General features: G+C 37.6%; 1 protein-coding gene across 15 annotated transcripts in view; it reads right to left on the bottom strand.

Moving 5' to 3' along the window:
* PPP1R9A (protein phosphatase 1 regulatory subunit 9A) overlaps positions 1-26,682 on the bottom strand; it is a 330,692-nt gene that overhangs the window by 60,553 nt on the left and 243,457 nt on the right. For all 15 annotated transcript variants that reach the window (XM_045494829.1, XM_045494836.1, XM_045494827.1 and 12 more), the window contains 2 exons: positions 15,426-15,581; positions 91-144 (listed from right to left, as the gene is read on the bottom strand). In XM_045494829.1, coding sequence (XP_045350785.1) covers positions 91-144; positions 15,426-15,581 — 210 coding nt within the window. The remainder of the gene's footprint in view (positions 1-90; positions 145-15,425; positions 15,582-26,682) is intronic.

Raw genomic sequence — 26,682 nt, 5'->3', positions numbered from 1 at the left:
AGGAACAAATCCTTTAGTCCCAGGGTTGAATGTAGTCATAGCATCCAAAGTTTCAAAAGCACAATTCAAACACCATTTAATGGTGCTTACCTTGGTCTTCAATTTTTGAATCTCTGCTTCTGTAACTGCATGTTTGATTTGCAACTGAAAATTGAAAAGAAAGAAAAAAATCTGAACTAAGAGAGTGTATCTATATTTTTTAAGCCTCAGCGGCCAGAAGAATACCTTATCACACAGCAGAAGGCCTAGAAAAGCGCTGCAATGCAGCAGGTTGTAAATTAAAATGTCTGGTGTGTAAAATGACTCACTAGGTGCAAACTAATGAAACACAGGGTTTATGGCCCACATTCCCTAACAGATAGGTTACGAATTTAATTGCTCGGGGACCAAAGAAAAGAAAACACATTTTCTAGCCCCCTTTGCAGCTCTTCCTTTCCGATCTGAGTGTCAAGGAATTGTCTTGGTGCGGAGAGTCTTGTGGATGTCACAGTTCAAGCAGGCAAGTCGGCCCGAGGCCGGGTGAAGATCCGATTCCAAATCTGGAAGAAAGATGGCGCTATGGTCCCGCGAGCCACACGCACAGAAGGCCGAGCAGCTCCCACACCGCTCTGGCTGGCAGCTGTGAGGCGGTAGACGACGGTGCCGCAGTTCCACAGCGACATCGGTGATTTTTTTTTTTTTTTTTTTTTTTTTTGATTGCTGGAAAGGTAGAGATCCAGATTTCACTCCTCCGAAAACCGACTCCTACTGAGGAACCCACACCCCCAAAAGCTTTGGCTACAGTTTATCAGCATGAGAACCACCATTTACATTTGTTTTGCTTCTCCCCTCCCCCCACTTCGTTTTCTCTGTAAGGGTGAGAACAAACGAAATATTTATTTCTTTAAGGAATAAAGGAATGCACCAAAATTTACAAAAAAAAAAAACCCAAAACAATTTATGGGTTGAAAGTCTTTTTTTCTGAAATCCTCGAGGCCAGATGATTTTGGAATTCAGAATTCTCCCACTTTCAGAAAGGCAGTAAGCTGCATTTTCCATAAACTGCATATTGTTCACAACTTGGTCTGTGGAGGCAGTCTGTGATCAAATACATGAATATTTTTGCCACCAAACATAGGTATTTCTCATTAAGTGTGGTATACAATAGCATCCTGTCTGTTTCAGTCAGGTTTACTACCAAATGAGTTAAACTTGCCACAAAATTATTAAAAAAATTTTTTTTAAATGTTTATTTATTCTTGAGACAGAGACAGAGCGTGAACAAGGGAAGGGCAGAGAGAGAGGGAGACACAGAATCTGAAACAGGCTTCAGGCTCTAAGCTGTCAGCACAGAGCCCGACGCAGGGCTCGAACCCACCAACTGTGAGATCATGACCTGAGCCGAAGTCCGACGCTTAACCGACTGAGCCACCCAGGTGCCCCAACCCACAAAATTATTTTAAACAGTTTTCAGAGCATTTTGGATTTAGAATTGTACCAGAAGGACTGTAAATGTCTAATATTACCATAATCAAATACATCTAAGGTTTTATTACCAGAAAAAGCGAGTCAGTTGATGGAGGGATAGAAACGTGCACCTTCGAGGTCACGACACCTCATAAACCTCAGCTCTCTTTGGTGTGTAACCTGCATTTTCCTAGTTTTCACCCAGCTAGTAGGGCATATGGGAAGGATGGAGAGGGATGCTCCTTCCTCGGGTCTCCTGTTATATTGAAGTCCCTAAGGTCTACACTGCTATAGCTCTGTCGCTGCTCTCCGTCTTGGGGGAGATCTGATCTCCGGATCTGAAGACTCCTGCAGTCTTGTCCATGTGGCTCTTGCTCCTCTCATCCTTATTGGTTCGTAGGGGCTTCTGTGCACCAACAGTCTCTAAAGAGGAAGGATGACTCTAAAAGTCATTCTTTTAGGAGGCCCCAAACAGGCAGTCCTAGCTCTCTCAGTTTCTCTCCACAGACCTAGTGGCACAATGCTCAACCTACCAACCTTTAGGAGTTGTTCAGAGCAACAACGTGCCTAGCAAGTGCTGCTCCAAAATCATGGCAACCCCCTTCCACCTTGCTCATGAGGTCTGAGCTTACCCAAAGTCCTAGCCTGGATGAATCTCTCAGGACCTGACAGTGTCAGGCAGCCCAGCTCAAACGCTCAGATACTCCAGTGGATACTCCAGCTATGAGCCCTACAGTGAACAATGCCACTGCAGAATCACCGATGCTTATATTTCTGGACTCCCTTTAAGATGTGGAAAGCTAAGGGGTGTAGATACAAACTGACATTGTTACAGTGAACTGCTGTTAAAACCACAACTAAGAACTTAGATCTCTGGTTCCTGATCCAGTGCCATTTTCCTTAGAAAATAGGATTAATTCAGTATCCATTTATTGAAGAGCTGCTATGCTATGAGGATAACTCTTTCCCCTTCTAATAAATATTAGTGCTAATCTCCCTCACCAATTATAAACTAAAAACCAGACGTAGCAAAATACTTAGATATTAGACATGCCTCACGCTATCAGAATTCTTTTCCATGGAGATCTTATACTTCAGTGTGCACACATGGGCATCCAGGAAATCCATGTGTCTAGGTGATTTTGAAGGATCTGCAATTGTTAGTGACAAGAACAACTCCTTGATCTTTCTACTGTGGCCAAGCGTGAAGAGTAGTTAAGTTAGACTGCTGGGATTCATCTCAGGCCTACCATGAACTAGCTACCTGATGCTGGAAAATCACCGAACCTCTCTTACCTTCATTTTCCTCAGCTGGAAAATGCAGTTCCTCATAGGTCATACCCTTCCTATTGGAAGATTAAATGAGATAACCCATGCAAAGCTTTTAGCACAGTGGTTACAAGAGAATAAGACCTCCACAGTGATCCAAGACTAAGACAAGCGTGATTTTAAGAACCTAGTTTTTTTTTTTTAATTACCCCAACACCAGTTCTTAGTTAAAAGTGCTAAAAGCTACAAAATGTCACACCTGAAATAAAACAAATACCTCTGGTTCTGTTTGAAGAGTAGCAAGAAATCAAAAGGGCAGATTTTACGACAAACACCGCAACCATGGGGAAGTGCCAGATTTTATTTTCTCAGTGGTTAAACTCCCTTCCGCGTAGGGTAACCAAGTATATGGCATGCAACTTTGGGACTTTGGATTTTCTTTGTTCAAATTGTTGTGACCGCTAGTAAACTGCTTCCCTGGGGCCTCGCTTCCCGTATGAAAAATGAACATTTTTCATCTTCCCAAGGCTAGATGGGAAGAAGTCCAAGGCCCTTGCAAATACTACAGGTGTGACATTTACGAAATGAAAGAGCCTGGAGATGGTTGTCATGGTTGCAGAGTCTAGTAATTCTTGTCTCAAGTGAGTATTTTTATTCCTATGAATGCATATCCTAGCTTAATCCACTGGTGTGCAGGACAAACCCAGGTAAAACTGTGAACAGCCAGGTTGATCTCTGGCTACCCCACCCTCCCATCTCACCAAAACAGATTGACAGAAGAGAGTACAACTCATTACCAATAAAGTGAGAACACTGACTAAAGCTTGCACTGTTACTGAGTACAGTCGAATTCTTTCGATACAGGAAAGCGGAACGAAGTCTGTAAATTCAGACATCAATCAGAAGATGGACAAAAGTTTTAGTGCAATGTTTTCTGAGTATTCACAAGGCCTAAAATTATAAAGGTGATTATTTTAAGCCTGTATGTGTATTAAGAGAATTTCTGCAAGTCCATCTCTATGAACAGGAAAAGCATGAAGAACAAACTAATTGAACTTTCGTTTTTATACAGGAAGAAACTGTGGTCAGTAGCACAAGTTGCAGAGCTAGTCAGTGTCAAGGCCAGGCTTTGTACATTTTAGTCCACGGTTCTTTCCACTGAATTTCTTACATTTGTGGGACCCTTTATCTGTTTTATTGCTGTAAATAATAAAAGGGAAGGAGGACAGGCACTGTCCACCTCATTGTTCAGATGGGGTCAGAGGCTCGGAGGCTCAAAGAAGTTACGTGGCTTCTTCAAGTTCCCAGTAGAAGCAGGTGCTGGAGTGGAAAATATCTCAGGGCTGACTCTCCCTACTTGTCTTTCCCCTTTCACCAGGTGCCTAATCAGCTTTGGGATACACTTTTCATTTAATCTTCACAGAAACTCTGAGGCTTGTGTCATCACTGTGACCTCCCAGTTGAGAAAGTACTACTCCAGCTGGAAACCATGGATCACTGCTGGTAGTCTCTGAGTGTTCTGACAGGAAATACAAAAATGGTGCTTAATCAGCTGCTGTGATTATTCATGGAACTTAGGAAGAAACAGCTCTCTCATTATTCAACTAGCATTTACTTAATGAGACGATGTGCTGGGCTAGTCTCTGAGGACACAAGAACATGACACAGAATCTACTCTCGAAACACTGTAGCGAGACTAATAAACACGACCTCCTGAGAGCAGTTCCCAGGTCACTCTGAGAGAAACATCACAGGGACCCTGCTCCGAGATGGCCTGATCAATCTTTTATTCCCATAGCCAGGTCACATGACCTTAGGCTTTGGCCTGTTTGTCTTATCCCCACTTTGGCACATGGGCAGGATGAGACGGAGATACCTCCGTTTCATGGACAGAGGAAGAGAAAACCGCTTTTCAAAGAGATGAAGTGACTTGACAAAAGACGCACAGTTGGTGGACAGCGGTGTTTCCTTATTCTCGAGCAGGTCTCTCTCCATGCGCTTAATAACCTTTCCAAAAGACAGGTCCAGGGGTTCGTCCATCACTGCCTGAGACTGGTCAGGCTGACTGACTGGAGGGACAGGAAGTCAACACGGCTGGTTAACAGAAACCCAGCCTGAAACACCTGTTGGAATTCTGGGGCTTCGGAGAATCTAGGTTTGGAGAAAACACTTGGGAAGCGAGGATATCAGTAAAAAGAAAAGGTGAAGGATTGCAGATCAGTGTCTTAGCTTACAAGACCAATCTCATCTCTTCTGTCATCTTTTAACATGAATACCGTGGAAGTCACAAATAAACATATGCGTCCTACAGAGAACAGTAGCTCTTATATAACATTCTGCAGGGGTACCTGCTGTGTATATTTTGTTTCTTTCTTTCAAAAAGATGAATCCAGAGCATGAACCATATCACTGAATCAATATAAGTTGAATATAATTGCGCTAGAAATAGAAACATCCTCATACAGAAATAGAAATGGTAAGACTAAACTTCTGTAACTTTCTTTACCTATCCTGTGTAAGAACAGAAAACATTTTTCTTTAAAAAGTACAAAATACTATATTTGCAGCAAAGATTTTAAGGCATCTCTAGTGCTAGAGATTTTATAATCAGATGACAGCAATATTCTCTGTTCTTATTTTACAAGGGTGAAATAATAAGTGATATTTGCACAGTACTTTATAAGTGTGGTTTCAGCACCAGAATCAAAATTTTTAGAATTATCTTTGTAATTATTTGATTGAAGTCTGTCTTATCTATGCCAGGGTAGGCTCCACAAAGGAAGGAATGAGAGCTGTTTTTGCCTATACTTGAGTGCTATTAGAATGAAACTATGCCATATTCTTTTATAATTTCTGCTCAAAGTTTTACATATGGTACCTATCTTTACTTTAACAAGTGTTTTCTCAGGGAATAGCTGATGCAAAATTAGCTGAAGTTGGGTGATTGAATAGTATAATAATCCAATCTGAATGATAACACTAATTGCAGCATATGTAGCATAGGGTGAGCTACTCCAACAAGCTCACTCTCCGAGTAGGTATTCATAAACTAGTTATTAATGATGTAGGTGAAAATGGATGTAGGTGAAAGCATATAATTACAGTTTCTTTTTAAATAAATATCTGTTGGCTACTAAGTAAACTATTTTATATAAAGTATTTTATAGTTTCTCTACATGATAATGGAAAGTTCCATAAAGATAACTTTATATTATTATCTAATGCATTTACAACTTTCTCTAGATTATTTTTCATACATTCTCTGTGCCTTAAGTAAAGTGAAATAGTACAATATTTAGACTCCAATTTTTCCCTCAAGACTCCCATGACTTCTGAGGAAGAATGTGAAGGAAAACACTGGACAAGGAGTTTAAATGTCTCCTGACCAGCAGTTTCTGATTCAGTGCCTTCCTTCTTCCCACTAAATTTCCAGTGAAATACATTAAACAAAAGAAAAACTCACAGCTTCAAATGGACACTAAACCTAAAAACATCTGGTACTAGAATATGAAAGAGTCACAAAGCTGAATTTAGAAAAACGTATCCAAGCTTCCATCCAAAGGAAGGAAGATGGTTTGTCCATCCTCAATGACTGCTGGAGATCCGGAGTCCATCCAATGAGAAAGTTGGGCAACCTCTACTGCCTTTCCCAGGAATCGTCCTCAAACAAGGTTTGCCAACTCTCTCAGTATTCCACATCCATTCAGAAAGCAACTACTAGAATAGGAAGAGAATGCAGGAAGGTGGCTGAAGAGTGGCACACTGCAAATACATGCTCCAAAGTGGAGCAGTATAGATAGAGGTGGTCAAGTAAGCATTTTGAGAGCAGGGAATAATCTTTTTTTCCTTTAACTTAGAAAACTGAGTGGCAAGATTTAGAAATATCTCACCTAAACTCAGAGAACTACATTAGATGATAGACCGCCAGAAAATAGCAACCAGACCAGAAACTAGGCACAAGGCACACAGATATGTCCTCTTGATGTGGGACTAGAAATGAGATGCATAATTTTTTTAAGTTATTTATTTATTTTGAGAAAGACAGCATGTGAGTATACGCAAGCAAGTGGGGGAGGGGTAGAGGGAGAGGGAGAGAATCCCAAGCAGGCTCTGCACTGTCAGCAAGGGGCCTGATGTGGGGCTCGAACCCAGGAACCGTGAGATCATAACCTGAGCTGAAACCAAGAGTCAGATGCTTAACCAAGTGAGCCACCCAAGTGCCCCTGGATGCCTAATTTAAAGAAGTAGATGGCTGCTGACTATACAGAAAGGCTTTTGTCTCATTTCCAGATAAATAGAGGAGAAAAAGGCAAACTTGATACTATTACTAAATATTTCAAGTGCAGGTAGAGAGAATATCAACTTGAAAACTCAAATAAGTAAGTAAACTGGAAGAATGATGTATCCCGTAAGTAAAAATATTTTAAGGTAACTCTCTAGAATACTGGGCTGGAGAGAAAGTGAAAAACCATGAGGAATGGATGGAGAATAAGGAAACCAAAAATGTAGTAAGAGAATTAAGTCATGTTAGAAATGCTAAAATGCATAAAGGAATTTGAAGTAAAAAGCATATTTAATGCTACAGAAAACTGAATCATTGATATGAGAGAACACATTTGAGAACAACCTCAGACAGGAAAAAAAAGGAAAAGAAAATATGAACAAGATAATATAGAACACAAAATGTTTCTAGAAAAGAAACAGCAACAGAGAAAAAATAACAGAACTAAAGAAAATATTAATCAACTAAAACCAAACCAAAACACAAACATAAAACAAAGAAAGCAGATTAAAAGGGAAAAAAATCAATGAAAGGAGGCCTATTTCTAAGAAATTATGATAAAAATTTAAAGTACAAGGCTAAAATAATACAAGCATCCAAATGCCAGATTGGTGTTACACTTTTCCTTTACAATATACAATGCTAACTCAAAATAGTGAAGCCTGCCCTACAACACTGTCAGGAAAAAAATGTTGTGAAGCAAAATATTAAGCCTAACTAATTATCATTTCTATGTCATAACAATTTAGATTTTTTCCATTCTCAGTATGGGAAGCTCATGAAAGCTATACCTGCATAAATACTTAATAAATTACTTAAGGATATACTCTGAGAAATGAGAAATTCTGATGTAAGGAGACTAAGAGTTGAAACCAAGCAAGCTAAGAGTGTAACTATTTGTTGTATGTATCATTATGAAGCTAATTGAAAATATGTAAGCTTTTAAAATGTGACAATTATATTTCAATAGCAATCTTGTGTTAGAAACCAATACTGTATCAAAAATATTAAAATTATATTGTTTTAGAACACTCAAAGGGTAGTTTTCTTCTTAACTTTGAAAAATCATAGAAATAGAGATTATTTTTTTAAAACTTGAAGGTAATCCTTCCTAAAAATCAATAAACATAAAGGAAACATAAAGCATAAATGAGATGAGATAAATTAAACTTTGATAATTATAACAATTAATTTAAATTGCTAAAGTTTCTTATTAAAAGAGCAGACTCCAAGATAACATTTTCAAAATTTACAATAAAACAAAGTACTTCAATTAAATTTACATGACAAAAGTACACATGTATATAAAAGTATGTTTATCCAGCAACTACAAACAAAAGTAGATTAGTAACATCAAACAAATAATACTTAAACACAAAAAAACCTTTGAGTCATATTTTATGTGCTTTCAACATAACATTAACATAGATAATCAAAGCTATTAGGCACAGAACATAATGAGGTGTAGTTTTACTATATGGGTCTCAATTTACTAGGTTAAATAGGAAAAATGACAAGGATACAGAGGGTAGAAAACACAATATTACTTTTATCACAAATATGTATATCAATCTATAACAAAAGCACCACTTTTTAACAAAAATCAAAACTTGTAGACAATATTGTCTAACCACAATGTAATGAAACATTGGATTAATAATAAAAAGTTATAAATTAAAACCTGTTTCCTCAATTATTTAAATAAAAGAGAAAATAAAAACAATAAAAATAAAAAATATAGACTATTTGCAAAATGATGGCAACAAGAAGAATGCACACTGAAGCTGAAAGATGTTGCCAAAGACAGCTAAACAAAGAGGGATTCATAGTTTTAAGTGCTTTCATGTTTGAACAATTAAGTAAATTAACATTTAACAAATAAAGTAAATTCAACATTTATTGTCAGAAGTTAGAATAAGAGAAATCAAACATTCCGAAGGATAACAGAATGATGGAATTAATAAAAAAATAAAGGTAAAATGACTGAATTAGGTAGGGGCAAAATGGCCAGGGTAGTGCAACATCACACACTAACAAAAGCTATTTGCTGCCTTTCCTGGATGCAACTTTGAAGATGCCAAAAATGAAGAAAAAAAAAAAAAAAAGGAGACTTATAGGTGTCAGGGTCTCATTCATCAATTAACAAAAAAACTTGTAAGAAACACTTATGAAACAGAAAACAGGTGTTTCCAGATGTGTTTGGAAAAAATGAGTATGAAGCAAGAAAGTGTCTATAAGCAGGAATGGGAGACAGCAATCTAATTAATCTTTAATCTTATACATATGACCTGGATAAACCTGCATCTGCAAATAAAGCAGGGACACTTTATTCCATTCTTCTGAAGTTTAGACACCCTGGCCACTAACTTAACCTTTGGTGCCATGTGGTAAAATAGTAGCACCAGGATAATGGTGAATTAACATCAGGATAGCACTGAAATCCCATTAGAGTTAGGAAGAAGTGTAAGTGAGGTGGAACTAATTACTTTGTAAAAGGCATGCCTATAAACATAGGTAACTAAAACTCCTGAAGTACAAAAAAATTGAAGAGAGAAGGAAAGGCAGAGGAGAGTATGCTATGCCTATTATTTTGTTAAATGGGAGGCACAGCTACTGATCTGCATTCTATGTTACTAGAGGAAAATAACCTATGATTGAGTCAAAACTACTCATGTGTAATCTCTAGAACAGAATGAAAATGTATAACTTTTAAGTAACAGATAAAAATTTGATGTATGTGTAATAGCAAGTAGGTAAAAGAGACAAGAAGAAAGTATGAAAATTGAAAAACATAAAATAAGGTGGCAGCTCTAAGTTCTAATATTAAAGTGATTACAGTAAATGTAAATGGGTTAAACTCATGAATTAACTGACAAAGACTCCCACAGTAATATTAAGAGTAAGATTTAAGAATAGGTTGGCTAAAGGAAACACATTTGAACAAAAGGGTATGAAATGGCTAAAACAAAGATGGAAAAAATAGATGCTGTGAAGCAAATATGATGCAAGAGAAAGGCAGTGTTGAATTTTTTACTATCAGACAAATAAAATTTGGGGTAAAATGCATCATAAGGGACAAAACAGATGTTACAATAAATCAAAAAGTTGTAACGATCCTGAACATATATGCAGCTAATATCAAAGATTTAAAATATGTGAAACCACAACTGATAGAATTATAGGAAGGAAAAAGAACTATAGTTTGTGATTTTAACATGTGCTTTTCAGAATTTGTAGATCAAGCAGACAAATCTAAGCCATGCTACAGAGAAGAAATGTATATTTCTACTATTAATAATATTTACATAAATGAAAAGCATATAAATTTCATACCCAAGCACAGAATACTTGTTTTTTTGCATACATGAGGACTATTTAAACAAACTGTTTATGAATTAAGCTACAAGAGAAGTCTTGAGAATTCTAAGTAGCTATCATATGGAAGATGTTTTCTGACCAGAATGTGATAAAGTTAGAACCTGATAACAAAAGAAGAACAAAACAAAGTTACATATGTCTGGAAAGTAAAATATACCACTAAATCATTCTTATATTAAAGAGGAAACCCCTCTTTTATATTAAAGTATTAAAGAGAAATTACATCTAAATGACAATGGCATTCTAAATGTAAAAAAATTGGAACATGTAACTAAAAATGAATATTTAGATAAAGTACAGCTTTAAATATATTTATCAGAATGCAAGAGTTATCAAAAATAGAGTACTAACTACAATTGATCAATACCAAAACAAGAAAGAAGGGCAAAAATAAGATACTGGTAGGAAATAACAAAATAAGTATTTTTAATTAAAAAATTGGGCATGTAAAGGCTAACAAGATAGATAAAAATTCTAGATAAAACAACTAAGAAATATATTCAAATAAAAAAGAAGAAAATAAGAATAATTATAGATATTAAAGATTTCAGTACTTAAGAAGTATATTGTAGATCAAAATGTTAGAAAATATGAATGCCAGAGGAAATATATAAAATTATTGAGAGATGCAAAATACCAAAACTGGCCCAAGAAAAACTTGAAACCTTGAAGACAGTAATGGCTATTATTATAAAAGGTTTTTAAAATCTTCCTCCACAAAGGCACAGATGGTTTTATAGCTGAATAATAACAAACTTTCAGGGAACAGAAATTAGTTTTATGCAAGTCATTAAGTCTATCTTATAAAAGTCATTTCTAAAAATAGAGAAATTGAGAAAACTTCTTAACTTATATTGAAGCTAATAGAGAACCTTTGTGGCAGCTTTTGATTAATCCACTCTAGTTAAGATCTTCTGTTACTTATAGCTTGTGTAACTAATAGAGGGTATGATAAAATATTAGAGAGGGCCAGAAAAAAAAGACTTCAATTAAACAGATACATTACATAAATGTGGATTAAAAGAGTCAATGTGATAAAAATGCCAGCTCTCTGCAAGTTAATTTAGTAGTTTAATGTAATTACAATAAAAATGCAAAGAAGTTTTTCCAAGGGAACTAATAAAGTGATTCAAATGTTTTCTTGAATAGGTTGAACACTACCAGAATTTTGAAGAGTTAGATGAATCTGATTTACTCCATCAAAATTCAATATATATTCTAACAGCATTGTACCAAAGAATGAGAAAACAGAACTGATTATAAGGCCAAAAGAAGTCCAGAGTGCAAAGGCACCAATTCTGTGGATAATAATGCTGGCCTTCCAAGCAGAGGGAAATGCATAAATGAGTGTTGAATAAAAGTGCCAGCTATCTTGTCAACTACTTGGAGAAATTAAATTAGGTGCCTGTCTTGAATTATACAAATTACGGTGTATGCTTTATACCACTGATTCACCAAATATTTAACCACTAATTATATATGAAGAAATATGTGAAAACCTACAAGAGCAAGCAAAAACAGAGGAGCATAGAGGCTGGTAGAAGATAGGAAATTGGCCAAAAGTAGGACTGATTGAGATAATGTCAGTCTAATACGTTTTGCTCAAAGAGTACAGCATGTGCTTCTGTTTGATACAATGTAATCGAGAGAACTCTCTGTAACAGAAGACTTTGTATAGACTCCAATACACATGACTCTCCACCTCCACCCCATTTGTATGGAATCTTGTGAAAAATATCTAGTGCTGTAAATTACTTGGACATTTATGTCAATCACACAAAGAAATTTAAAACTGTGAGAGTGGCAGTGTACAAGACCCAAATGCTGAGATGGAATGCCACACAGCTGATATTCAGTGGCCATCTCCCGAAGAAATGAATATATTAATCTGTTAAATATATCACAAAAAAGAATGCAAGAATTAGAAGTGAAACAATGTGGTATTTGCTTAATCTTGAGGTGAGGACAAACCTCCAATTCTTAAGAACCAAGAACCAAAATTAAAACAAAACTACAGATTCAGTTACTCAAGCTAAAAATAAATCAGCTGTGTTACACAGAATGGGTCCAGATTATGCAGTGGCATACACCAAAGTCAGCAGTCATTTTCCATAAAAAGCCAGATATCAAATAATTTAGGATTTGCAGGCCACATGGTCTCTGTGTAACTCCTTAACTTGGCTATTATAGCCTGAAAACAGCCACAAACAATAAATAAATAGATGTCCATGGCAGTGTTGAATAAAACTTTATTTACAACACAAGGCAGTGGGCTAGATTTGGCCAATAGGTCATAGTTCACCAACCCCTAGCTCTAGATCATGCGGTTGTCTGCACAATGGTGTACACACCTCAAACAATATTTACAGAGCATTGACTCCTTGGCTCAACTCAGAAAGTGGGAGATATAACCTTCCATATACTATTTCTGCTTTTTATACTCTTTAGCTCCCATAAAAGAACGTGGACCCAACTTCCAGCTCAATCATCTACCAAAAATTAGGGCCATACTCAATTGGCAACATGGGTAAGCTATATTACAGGCCTTTGCCCAGATATACTACCTTGATTTCACTGCCTCAAACCTGGATTGAGAGTTACAACATTCCCGAAGATGTTTTTTAAAGAACAAGTGGTCCATCTATACTTCTAGATAATCTGTATTCTTGGGCCAAATCGGAGCTTCAGGGAAAGAGGTCCCTAGATTACCTCTTCCTCCCACTCAGCCGCTTCCAGCAGAACTTTCTTTTTCTGCATTGCTCTTTGAAGATATCAGTTAATTTAGAAACCCTTTGTAAGAATTGGCCCTAAGATAGGCATTGCTACTCCTAATGTAAAGGAGTATTGTGATCATTATAGAATAGTGTACTTCATTTGTCACCAAGGTGTTTGTATCTGATTTAGAACTAGGAACAGTCATAAATCATCTGGAAAACCCATATATTTTGCCTCAAGGACTCTGTGTACTATACAAATGGAAATGGTTCAACCTGACAAATAATAATAGGTGGAAGAGAAATGGGCACTCTCAACACACTGGGTGGCATAAATAAATTTCTGTGTCACTGAGAAAAGCCATTTTGGTGGCAACTTGGTATTAAGTACCACAAGCTCCCAAAATACTGATATTCTTTGATTGAATAATTCCACTGTGAGAAATTATCCTAAGGATAAGTATAAAAATATTTATTGCAGTGTAACTTTTAATAATAATAACATTTTTAAGCTCAAAACAAAGGAAATGTTACAAGACAAAAATTAAGTAGATCAGTAAGAGATCCATACAGTGAATAAACATCATTTATGGATGAATATTTGATGACATGGGAAAATCCTAACAATGCAATTATAAGTATCAGGAGTAGGAATTTAACATAGTATATACTGTATAATCATAAATACCACAAAATTGGGATCATGAATGATTTTTTTTGGTGTTTATACAACTGAGCATTTTCCAAAATTCTATAATAAACCTAAGGGCTTTTTTTCTGAACAAAAATTTACATTTTATTTAAAAAATTTTTTTAATGTTTTTTTTTTTATTTTTGAGAGACAGACACAGCACGAGTGGGGGAGGGGCAGAGAGAGAGGGAGACACTGAGTCTGAAGCAGGATCCAGGCTCCAAGCTGTCAGCACAGAGCCCGACGTGAGACTTGAACCCATGAACTGTGAGATCATTACCTGAGTTGAAGTCTGATGCTTAACTGACTGAGCCACCCAGGCACCCCAAAAATTTACATTTTAAAAGTACATTCACTTTGTTATTGGTCTCACAAGTATAAATTTATCATAAGGAATTAAAAAGGTAAGTCAATATATAGGACACGGATAGGTATAACATCAGAACATATAAAACTGAACTACTTAAACGATACATCAGAAATTATATTTAAAAAAAATAGAAATTATGAATGAAAGAAAATTAGAAATTAGAAATAAAATTAGAAATTACAAACTTGCAATTATCAACATTGTTTTTCATGTATAGGAGAACCTTTTCTTCCAAAAGGTCAAGTCCCTAACAGGCTGGAAAGAAGGAACAATGGTTTTCAAGCCTCAGTGCTTCAGGGTTATTGTGGGGAAGCTGTAAATAATGACACACTTGCCTTCAATAATGGAGGATGTTCCCTGAAACAATGAAGAATAAAATGCTTGGGGACCCATTCATCACTGTCTCTGTTTTACATGTTGGAGTTCTGAGCAGCTAATTTCAAAGAAGAAGAATTTATGTGGTTGCCTGCATTTGCCCTTTCAGGATCCATTTTTTGCACTTTTCTAATAGTTCCTGCCTCAGGAGGCTGACCTCTTCAGACTCCTGCCTGGGTTTGGCCAATAGGAGGCAATTGCAGGAGGAGAGAAGGGGCTGAGTGTATATGACCCACCCTTATCCTCAGGATGTAGTTTTTAGCAGTGGCTGCATCTTACAAAGATGCCCTTCTTTGAAAAACAAAAAAAAAAGGGGGGGAATCTCTTTTCCTCATTTCCCACTAAAGCCTTCTTTTGGGAGGAAGTTGGAACAACAACTTCCTGCTGTTGCCAGTCCCTGTGCACCTCACCGTCCCTGGGTAGTTATATTAATTCTGTTCAAGGTTCATTCATTAAACTTTAATTTCTTCAATTAAACTCCTTAGGTATGTCGTCTGATTCCTTTTGGGACCTTGTCTATTTTAAGAAAAGAAAAAAAAAACTTTCTTAGAAATCACTGCCTTAGAGGAAAGCTTATCATCAAGTCCCCCAAGTTCTATAAAAATTTAAAAAATACAACCTGAACTTATCATGAAAACCAGACATTTAAGCTACAGCTTAAAAATATGGAACAGACAAGCTGTAAGCTATCACTACGACAGATAATAAGCATTTAAAAATTAAGGACTGTGGAATGAGATCTACTTAAATTGTACCTTGAAATTCAATGAGATTCAAGACAACTTGTTATCAAAAGGTTTTCTTTTGAAAACGGATTCTCAATACATTTTTCAAACAAAAATGTAAATTTAATAATGAAATGGACATGTATAAAAAATAGTTTGCAGATCAGCAGCTTACCTCTTTGAACTTGTGACTGAGCTTGCTTGTGTCCAGGTCTGATGGGGAAAACATGTCCTCATTCTCAGGCAGCTCAAAGACTTCAATGGCCATGTCGCTGCCAGGAAGAACAGGTCCTACCTCATCCTCTTCTTCATCTGTGGCATATTCTCCTGTCTGAAAGGAAGGGGATTTCAGAAATGGAGCCGTCCTTACCCCAGGTGGAAGTGGGTTATTTGAAAATATTTTATAAAAGGGAAGTAAAATATGTCACCAAATGCTGAAGCGTAAGTAGGCTTTTAAGTCAAGCATGCCTCATGCAGCCAATGTTAGAAACAGTTGTTAGTTCAAAGATCTGAAGTGACATGTCTATGCCATACATAAGTGCATTCCTAAAAATGTAATAGCCATCAGTAGCATCTTTAGTATAGCAACAAAAGTTGTTTTCAGTCTAAACATTTGATGGTTTTACAAAATAAAATTATATTGCTAAGGAAATAAGTGGTTCCTTTAAATTCCCACCACTAAGTGGATAAGTCACCCATTACTGAGAGCAGGGAAGAAGGAAGAGAAGATCAAAAGATTCACAGAGCTGGAAAGGACCTTAATTAAGCCTTACAAAGGTTTAGTAGATGAATTCTTCTAAGGTTTAGAGTTCAATCAGTTGTTTTGTTTGTTTGCTAACAAACGTGTTGGTTAGCAAGTGACCGAAAAGAAAGCCAGAGGTTTCTAACTCACAGCCCACAGACGTGTACGGCTTTGCCTGAACAGTATTTTGATGAACCTTAGTATTTTGTCAATGCTAAATAAAAGATTCACATGAGATTCTAGAGTTCCAGTTTTCCTGGAGAAAGCCAAAAATCTGGCAAAATGGGCATGTTGCGACATGAAAACAACTGGCTGGTCAGCAGCGGCTGTCCCCTTTTGGATGGGTCCCACACCTTCAAATACACAACTTTTACCACCCCGTGTTGTTCCATGCTGTTAGCTCACTCCGTGGTACCCGCAGACCCGTGTGAGTACGCGAGTTCATGACCCCTGGAATAAATGTTGCTCCACACCACTAACTTCCTTAACATCATTAGAAAGTAGCTTCTCTCCTGGCAGCACTGGGATATGAGACTCTAATTCAAAATAATTATTTGAAATCTATACCTTATGATGTAACTTTAAGATAAATCACTGAGTCACAGGGTCAAAAAACAAAGTTCATTTAATTTGCCCCTGTTCTTTCAGGTAGTATTACATTTAATACATGAAACAGACAGGAATTCATATTGCCTATAAAAACACTTTCATAAAGTGTGTGGAATGATCTATTCCTTTGATTAAATAGGCTTAGCATCTGACTGCTGTTTTTTTCTTTTGGATCTTTACTATATTCTTCTTGCTAACACTGAAAATCTATTTCTCTTACTGTTTTGCACATGAAGAAAGTCTGGTCATTTACTTCAATGTAATAATTCTTAATGTCTGAAAGACCATTATTAAATTGTCATTCTGACTTCTCTTTTCCAAGTAAAATAACTCTGGTTTCCTCATAGGTCTCATTCTCTGTTCTTGTCTTGGGCCCATACTCAGACTTCTCTCCTAGTCCTCCACACTTGTTTTATTTTTTTTTAATGTTTATTTTTTTATATTGGGAAAGAGAGAGACAGAAGGAGCAACAGAGAGAGAGGGAATCCTAAGCAGGCTCCCCACTGTCAGTGCAGAGCCCCACACGGGGCTCGATCCCACCAATCATGAGATCATGACTTGAGCTGAGATCAAGAGCAGGAGGCTTCACTGACTGAGCTACCCAGGTGCCACTCCACACTTGTTTTAAATTGTGGGGCCCAGAAGTAGGTACGATTCCCAGTAAGGAATCTGAGGGCCATTCACTAGGATAAACAAAGTGCCTCAGCAACCTTCAGACACTAGTTCTCCACATGGAGGCTATGACAGCCTCAATTTTGGTGGCATTTGCATAGAAAGGTAAACTTAAGTGATCTCTGTATGACCTAGTGCCTCAGTACTCAGAACCCCAGGGCTCTTTAGAAACCAGTCTGAAACTGTGTAAATCATAAACACGATTCCAAGTGTCTCTGGCACTGGCAGGAGACAGTAGCTGAGCAGTGAGGGCTGGTGATTCCAGGTACCTTGCACTTATTGGTAAGATTAAATCATAGAAACCTTTTAAAAAAAAAAAATTAACGTTTATTTATTTTTGAGAGACTGAGAGACAGAGCATGAAGGGCAGAGAGAGAGAGAGGGAGACAGAACCTGAAGGAGGCTCCAACCTCTGCACTGTCAGCAGAGAGCCTGAGGCGGGGCTCGAATTCACGAATCATGAGATCATGACCTGAGCTGAAGTTGGACACTCAATCAACTAAGCCACCCAGGTGCCCCTAAATCCTAAAAATCCAGATTTGGTATGACTTTTTGTAAATTAACTCATCTCCTATTTATTCATGTTTTAAGAACCAATAGGTACTTTGTAAATCCCAGTAATGTTGATTAACAGAAGTGTAGTAAGGCTGGTAAGTACACAATCCTGACACCTTGCCAGAAGTTTTGGTTTAGAGACATTAGACTTGTTTTTAAACCTAATTACAACTAGCAGCAAATCCATGCCTTTATTACAAAGGCCTAAACCGGGGCGCCTGGGTGGCTCAGTCGGTTGAGCATCCAACTTCAGCTCAGGTCATGATCTCATGATCTCATGGTTCATGGGTTCAAGTCCCACGTTGGGCTCGCTGCTGTTGGCGCAGAGCCCACTTTCGATCCTCTGTCCCCCTCTCTCTCTCTGCCCCTCCCCCGTGTGCGCTGTCTCTCTCAAAAATAAAATAAATATTAAGAAAATATAAAGGCCTAAACCAGGTATATAAAATTCACTTCTACATCATCGATTTGGTGGATTTCCTGAATGACTCAATAAAATCTTAAGCTAAATTTAAAATCTGATGACAACGTGACACATTACAAACATAAAGTTGAAATGAACAATTTGATTTCCCTTTGCCAGCTTGAAAATAGATACTTTTTCACTACATGTAAGGGAAAGAATATAAACATGTGCCTAGGACAGGGCCTGACATATAATAGGATCTCAACAAATATTTTGAAAAGAATATACTCAAGAATGCCAATTGCATTTGCTTGGTAATACCTATAACCTCCTAAGGGGGTTTTCAATCATATAAAAGAAAAGAAGACCCTGTTAAGTCATTTGTTACGAAGGCAGTATTCTGTCACATTTATTATTATTTTTTTAATACTTCTTACAGTGAATAACAGGATTAGGGTATATACAATATATGTAATTCTTATCTCTAAGTATAGTTCTGGCTTTGTCATCCATTTAAGTTATCAAAATTACCATCATAAATGTAAGTTATTAAGAGAATTCTTCCTCTTGACTCATTTTTTTTTACTTTGCCAATCTCTCCTCAGTATACAAATTATCTGCAATTCTGCTGAAATTCTTTTTTTTTTAATTAAAAACCTTTTTTAATGTTTATTTATTTTTGAGAGAAAGAGAGGCAGAGCACAAGTGGGGGAGGAGAAGAGAGAGAGGGAGACACAGAATCTGAAGCAGGCTCCAGGCTCCAAGCTGTCAGCACGGAGCCCAACGCAGGGCTCGAACCCACGAACTGTGTGATTATGACCTGGGCTGAAGTCCATCCAACTTAACTAACTGAACCACCCAGGCACCCCTGCTGAAATTCTTTTTATCTTTCTTTGCATCTTTCCATTTAGTAATGTTTTGTCTTTTTAATTAGTCTTATAAGCATCCTAAGGTCAAGATAGGGTTTTTTTTTTTAGTGTCTGTTACTTATTAGAAGCTCTGGATAGGGTGTTTAAAAACTCTCATGCCATGTGGAATTTAACAAAACAAATGAGCAAAAGGAGAAAGAGAGAGAGAGAGAGAGAGAGAGAGAAATGCCAACCAAGAAATAGACTCTTAACTACAGAGAACAAACTGATGGTCGCCAGAGGGGAGGTGGGGTAGGGGGATGGGTTAAATAGGTGATGGGGATTTAAGGGGCACACTTGGGTTTACACTATACGTTAACTAATTAGAATTTAAATAAGAACTTAAAAAAAATCTTGCCATTCTCTCTTGATGATCATTTACCATTCCCAACATAAACAGACTTTATAATAAAGGATGCATTTACCACAGAACCTCATCATCTTCTAGAAGTTAAAAAGTTACATTTAGTAGACTAAGAATGATGTGTTCTGATTCTTTGATCTTTACTGAAAATGGATATTACTTTTATGGTTAATCTGAAAATAAATTACATGGAATGATAGGTTAGTAGAATTTCATAAACCTCAAAATTAGATTGGATTGAATCTGCCATTTACAGAGGAAGATGGAAAATACTGCATCAAAAAAAATATTCCACAACAAAGTATTTCCATTGATATCCATCTCCTCCTTATTTCTGGCCAGATTCAACATCTTTCAAGTAAACAGAGACTCCTGAAAGTCCTTTGTCCCAACTTGAAAATCCACTTTAAAAGAAGTACAAGAACTGACAGAGATAGTAAGGGTTCCTTTTCACAAATCCCCATCTACCTTCTTGATTAATATCTTATACTTCCCTTTTAAGTGTTTTTTTTTTTGTTTTTTTGTTTTTTTGTTTTTTAATTTTGAGACAGTAAGAGAGAGAGAGAGAGCATGAACAGGGGAGGGAGAGAAAGAGAATTCCAATGCGGGGCTCAATCAAGAACAGTGAGTTCATGACCTGAGCCGAAACCAAGAATCGGACACTTAACCAACCGAGCCACCCAGGTGCCTCTATTCTTATACTTTCTTATCGCCCTCCCAAAGACACAAAAAATGAATAGCAATTCTTTGGTAACTTACTGAGTGCCCAATACTACACTCCTTAAAACTGTAAGATATAGGTATTACTATGTCACTGTAATTAGAAGAAACTGAGACTCAAGACTATACCCAATGATAGACAATTTGTTATGCTGTTGATGCTACATCCAACACATTCCAAAGCACATGCTCTTTCTTCTGTACTGTGCTGCTTTCAGTCTACAGATAAAGTAAAGCTTTATAGGATAAAAAATGGGAATACATTCCTTTCATATTTCCCCAACCAAAATGCTGGTGTGTAATCCTGTTGTGTTGAGGTGTACCTTCCACATCTCTGAACATTTTCATCCAATTCACTTTGAAGACTTGCACCTGTCTCTAGTGAGCTCCAAACCTTTTGTCCTCTTCTTTTCTCTCATAACATGCTCACTCTGGGCAAGTGCACAGAAGTCTCCTTTGAAGGGTTTGGCCTACGGGTCTCCTCACTGATGTTTCATGCACTCTTTCTTATATAAACCAGAACCACAGCATACAATCTATAGAACTACTGCAGTGTCTTAAAATGGATGGAAAAGATAACTTCCAAGGCAAAATGAATGCAAAATTCCTCAGATGTTTATGGTCTGTCTCTTTTACATTTCCTTCTCACATCTGGCTTTCTTGAGCTACCCATCTTTATTGTTTCTTCCCAAAGCATTTCATCTCCTATTCCTAGACAACTTCCATTATATTTGTATTACATCAGAGCATTTATTTTATTAAAACAGTAATAAGTGCAGCTAGCTGACAGGGTTCTGCCTCTTAGTGAGTATCTAACTTTTGACTGGTGGGAGCAAAAGCATGTAGACATTCTCAAGCTTTGAACACTCAGGAGAGCTGTAGACCTCATTTTAGGTTTTACAGAAGGAAGCGGCATGATCTGTTATATTGGTGAGTTGGTTAAGTGGAGACCAACTAACCAATCTTCACTTTGAAGTCACTTAGGCCTGGATTCAAATCCTGGCTCTATAGTGTTGGTAAAGTTAGCTTCCAGGTCTAAGTTTCAATTTCCTTATCTATAGAGTGAGGATAAAAACATCTCCTTAGTGTAACAAGGTTATTGTGAGGTTAAGTTACATGGTGTTCAGTACAAGGTGTGGTACATGGTAGATGCTCAAAACAAGCAATAGCTGCCAGTCGTGGTGGTAATCCTACAACAGCAACATATACTAAAGCTTCTCCAAGTCTGCATCTTATAACCAGATATTTGCTAAGTTCTGGTCTCAGAAATACAATGCCCTACAAGACCCTGCTACCGTGTCACATGAATCTTTGATAAGCAAATTGGCCATTTCTGAAGCAAAGCTTTTCTTTTCCCTAAACCTGCCCCTCTTCTTATATTCCCAGTTTCGGAGGAGGCATCAGCTTCTGCCCAAGACCAAGAAACTATCAGGCCTCTGTTCTCCTCACTTATGCCCCGCCCCCTTGCCCCTGCCCTCCTGCCCTAGTGATGCAAGATGAAGACCCATCTACTTCCCTCCTCCTATGAGTCTGCTGCTTTAAGACCCTTCTAATCCACTCCTTTATGCTTCTACTATATCCTTGCATCACTCATAAAACTTGGGCCTTTTTTTTATATCTGCCTTCTCCTATTATCCGCTTTCAACTGTAAGCTCCTTGAGAGCATCAGGTATGATTTATTCTTGCACTCCCAGTGTGGCTAGCACACTGCTTGGCATATAGTAGGCACTAAACAAATGTTTGCTGAATAAATTAATACAGTTTTAGCCACATCTGCACAGCACAGCAGAGCCCTGATTTTCCTGTTAATTCTCAGCTTTCAAGTAAGAAATATGGTGGAGCACAGCTGCAGCTCAGGCCTAAATGACCCTTTTGGGGATTTTCTCTTGTTGTCAGGTTCAACCATCAGCAGTAATTTTTGCTCTAGCAATGTTTGCTCTGGTAAATTCCGGGAAACTAAATGGTGCTAATCATAAAAATAGCCTTGATTATGCAGTTTCTGTTGGAATTTGTTTACTGGATCTGAATTTGGTTATATATATTTTCAGACTCAGTTCTGCTAGAGAATAGAAGAGAGTTGCTTTTTCTCTGGAGGAGAAAGACCTCAAACTAACACTTTAATGTTTAAAATTCCTAAATCTGTGCCAGTCATCCAGATGGCTTTCGGCAAAAGTAGCTCCTTCTCTACAAAGGCATCTCTTTCCAGTTTCTGTCAGTTGACTTCTGTGTGTCCTAGTTTTGTAATGTTAGGCCATTTGGTCTCTTTGCTCATCTATAAAATGGGAATAACAGCATCTTCTTCATAAGGTTGTTGGGAGAATTTCCAGTAGCGATACCTTCAAAGTATTAGTCATAATGCCAAGAATTTGCTAAAAGACTAGATGACTTTATGACTATGATCATTTTCACCATCCCTGGCTTCTCCAGGACAATGACAGCCAAAAAAACATGGGCTCTGGGGTTGGCGAGACAAGGGCTCCAAAAGAGAAAAAATAATTTCACAGTTGCACGGTAGCTGGCAAGTCATTTAACTTCTATCTTTTATGCTCACCTCTTCTAAAAAATGGCCCCAAAGATACCAATCTCATAGGATATTGAGAGGATTCAAAGAAATTAAGTACGTAAAACATCCACCATGATGCCTGGCTCAAAATATATATTCCCTACTCCTCTCATTTCTCAAGTCATTCAAAATTTTCTTGTCAGTCTTTGTTCTCAAAATGTTTTCTGATATTTCACTTCATTCTACCTTCTAGAATGTTTCTTAAGCACGATACATCTAACATCTATATCTAAGTTCCATGTTCCCCGCCCTCAAGCACTCAGCTTCTCAGATAATTTGCTGACAAATTATTTTTCCTAAAATTCTGACTAGGTAAATTTAAGATTTGCCTATAAATTTTTTTGTAACAACTCAAACTCATCTTTTCCCTTCTTAAAATTTCCTAGCAATTGTGGTAGACGATTTATAAGTTAGCATCTGATTTTACAGTATTTTAAATGCCTTCTTTAGTTTTATTTTTTCCTCTCTTCCTTCCTAAGTATACTCCTGAAAAGCAGGGGCTCTATTTTCCACTATGGCAGGCTCTAAAATGATCCCTAAGGATCCTTCTTCCTGGGTAATCATGCTCTTCTATAATCCATTCTCCCTTGAACGTGGGCTGGACCTAGTGACTCGCTTCTAAAATCGAGAATACAACAAAAGCGATAGGATGTCCTTTCTGAGATTAGTTTACAAAAAGACCATGACTTGCGTCTCTTTTGTCCTCTTACTCTTGAGAAACGAGCTGCCAGGTTGTGCATGGCTCTATGGAGATGCCTACATCGTAAGGAACTGAGGTTTCTGGCCAGCAGCCAGCAAGGACCTGAGGTGTGCCAGTGGTCACCTAAGGGAGCTTGGAAGTGCATCTTCTGTGTCCTGCCAACACCTGCAAGTGGGCCTGGAAGCAGATCTTCCCCCAGCGGAGCATGGAGATGACTGGGGCTCTGACCGACACCTTATTTGCAGCCAGGGACAGATCTTGAGTCAGAGGCATCCAGTTAAATGGACTCAAAGATACTGTAATATAGAAATATTTCCTATTTTAAGTTGCTGAGTTTGGGTCATAATTTGCTATACACCAACAGAAAGGGGGTACTGCCATTACAAATGCAGAAAAATGTGGAAGTGACTTTGGAAACAGGCAGTGAAGGAAGGCTGGGAGGATTTTGAAGAGTATCTTAAAGCAAGCCTAAATTGTCTGGAACACACTGTAAGTGGAAATCTGGAGGAATGGGGGGGGGGGATTCTTGTGTAGTGGCAGAAAGCTTAGCAACATTATCACCTTCTATAAGGAGAAAGTAAGAAATGTCCCCGGTGAACGGAGTGATCAAGCTAAGTAGATTTCCAAACAAGTGTTGAAGGTGCTGCTTGATTTCTTCTTGCCGCTTATGGTAAAATGTGACCAAAGAGAGAAATTGAGAGGACCATTAAACAGAAAGGAACTAAGACCTTGATGGTTTTTAACATCTTGATTCTAAAAATAAGAAATAGTTTCCAAAGTTCAAACCCAGGGTACTGCCAGGAGAACATGGCCTAAAACTGAAGCAGAGGGTGGAACTAAAATCTTTTGTTAAGAATTCTGAACTTAGGTATGGAGGTTCCTCAAAAAATTAAAAATAGAAATTCCACTACTGGGTATTTACCTCAAAAATACAAAAACACTAATTCAAAATGATATATGCACCCCTATGTTTACTGCAGCATAATTTACAACAGTCAAGGTACGGAAGCAACCCAAGCGTGCATTGATAGATGAACGGATAAAGAAGATGTGGTATGAATATGTGTGTACATATGTATAATTATATATATAACAAAATATTCCTCATTCATTAAAAAGAATGAGATCTTGGGGCGCCTGGGTGGTGCAGTCGGTTAAGCGTCCGACTTCAGCCAGGTCACGATCTCGCAGTCCAGGAGTTCGAGCCCCGCGTCGGGCTCTGGGCTGATGGCTCAGAGCCTGGAGCCTGTTTCCGATTCTGTGTCTCCCTCTCTCTCTGCCCCTCCCCCGTTCATGCTCTGTCTCTCTCTGTCCCAAAAATAAATAAACGTTGGAAAAAAAAAAAAAAAGAATGAGATCTTTCCATTTGTGACAACATGAATGGACAGAAAGGATATTATGCTAAGTGAAATCAGTCAGAGAAAGACAAATACCCTAGGATTTCACTTGTATGTGCAAAATAAGAAATAAAACTAATAAACAAACAATAAGCAGAAACAGACCATAAATACAAATAACAAACTGATGGTTGCCAAAGGGGAGGGAGGTAGGGAGATGGGAAAAATAGGTAAAGGGGAGTAGGAAATACAGGTTTCCAGTTATGGAATGAATAAGTCACGGGGATGAAAGGTACAACATAAGGAATATAGTCAATGGTACCGTAATAGCATTGCATGGTGGCAGATGGTAGCTACATTTGTGAGCATAGCAATATGTATAAACTTGTCAAATCACTGTGTTGTACACCTGAAACTAATGTAACATTGTGTGTCAACTACACTTAAATTAAAAAAAAAAAAAAAAAAAAGAGGGCTGAGGAATAGCAGTTACATGTACTACAATTTGTAATATTCCACTATTGAGGCAGTTTTCAACCACAGTTTCTAAAGTTTTACTTTCTAGGAATATCCTAATTCTATCCATCTCAGGCTCTATAATCTTTCCCCCTTCAATGATTTTACTCTATTGAATCTGTTGATGAGTATTCAAATACCAAGTATCTTTAAAAAGACTTTCTTTTCTTTCTTTCTTGGAAGAAATTCTCTTAAAATAATTACGTTTCTCTTCTTTATTGTTTATTTTTGAGAGAGGGAGAGAGAGAGAGAGAAAGAGACAGAGTGTGAGCAGGGGAGGGCAGAGAGAGAGGGAGACACAGAATCAGAAGCAGGCTCCAGGCTCTGAACTGTCAGCACAGAGCCTAATACGGGGCTTGAACTCATAAACTGTGAGATCATGACCTCAGCCGAAGTCTGGCACTTAACTGACTGAGCCACCCAGGTGCCCCAAAATAATTAAGTTTCTAACTATAATTACATTTATTGAAAAAAATGAAATATAACCCCCAAAAGAAGAATTCTGAACTTAGGGAACACATATATATATTTTTAATAATATGTAATAAGCAAGTCTTTCACATGCCCTAAAGAGAAACTATCTGTTTTCCAAGGCTGTTCACTATACAAACATCATTAAAAAGGTAGTATGAAAGAAAGGCTATCAGTGCCTCTGCTGACATGACACACAGAGAAGTCAGGCCCACTGGGGAACTGTCCCCAATAATATCTATTCTTGTTTCTATACCATCTTGGCTTTTGGTGAATTTTCCCATTAGTATGATTCTCTCTCAGCTACACTGATCAGTGTGACCCAAAGTGGTTGGGACTAAATCCATTCAGTCGTTTCATATAATTAAGACTACTATTAAATGAATTCCAAGCAGCAGAATGAGTCCAATGTATAGTAACTGAGATCAACCACATTCCCCAGGCTTTCAGACCCTACTGGCTAAATAAGTCCTATAAACCATTGGTGTTTGCCTTAGAAACTCAGGTGGCTCTATCCTTAAGCTTTTTTATTTATTTCACTTGGCCTAAGGTATTAGTCCAGATATAACAGGATGTATCAGTGATTGCCCAGACTTGGTATTGGCCCCCAGAAGAAAGTCTAGGATTCAGGGCAATCCTATCATCTTATAACAACCCTGGCCAGCAAGTTGAGATTGATCTGAATGCCTTCCAGGGCTGAGGTGGTGTCCCTGATCACATCACCTAAAGTCAGGAACAAATTTTGCACCATCTTATCTAATTAAATGAGTCTAACCCTAAGAATAATTGCCTGCACGATGCATATAACAAATAAGTCAGCTACCACTCAGGAAAGCAACCCTTAGTAATCAAGAACAGTCTCATTTTAGAAG

Source organism: Leopardus geoffroyi, chromosome A2 (genome assembly GCF_018350155.1).
Source record: "Leopardus geoffroyi isolate Oge1 chromosome A2, O.geoffroyi_Oge1_pat1.0, whole genome shotgun sequence".
Taxonomy (NCBI): domain Eukaryota; kingdom Metazoa; phylum Chordata; class Mammalia; order Carnivora; family Felidae; genus Leopardus; species Leopardus geoffroyi.
This window is presented reverse-complemented; position numbering and strand designations above follow the sequence as displayed.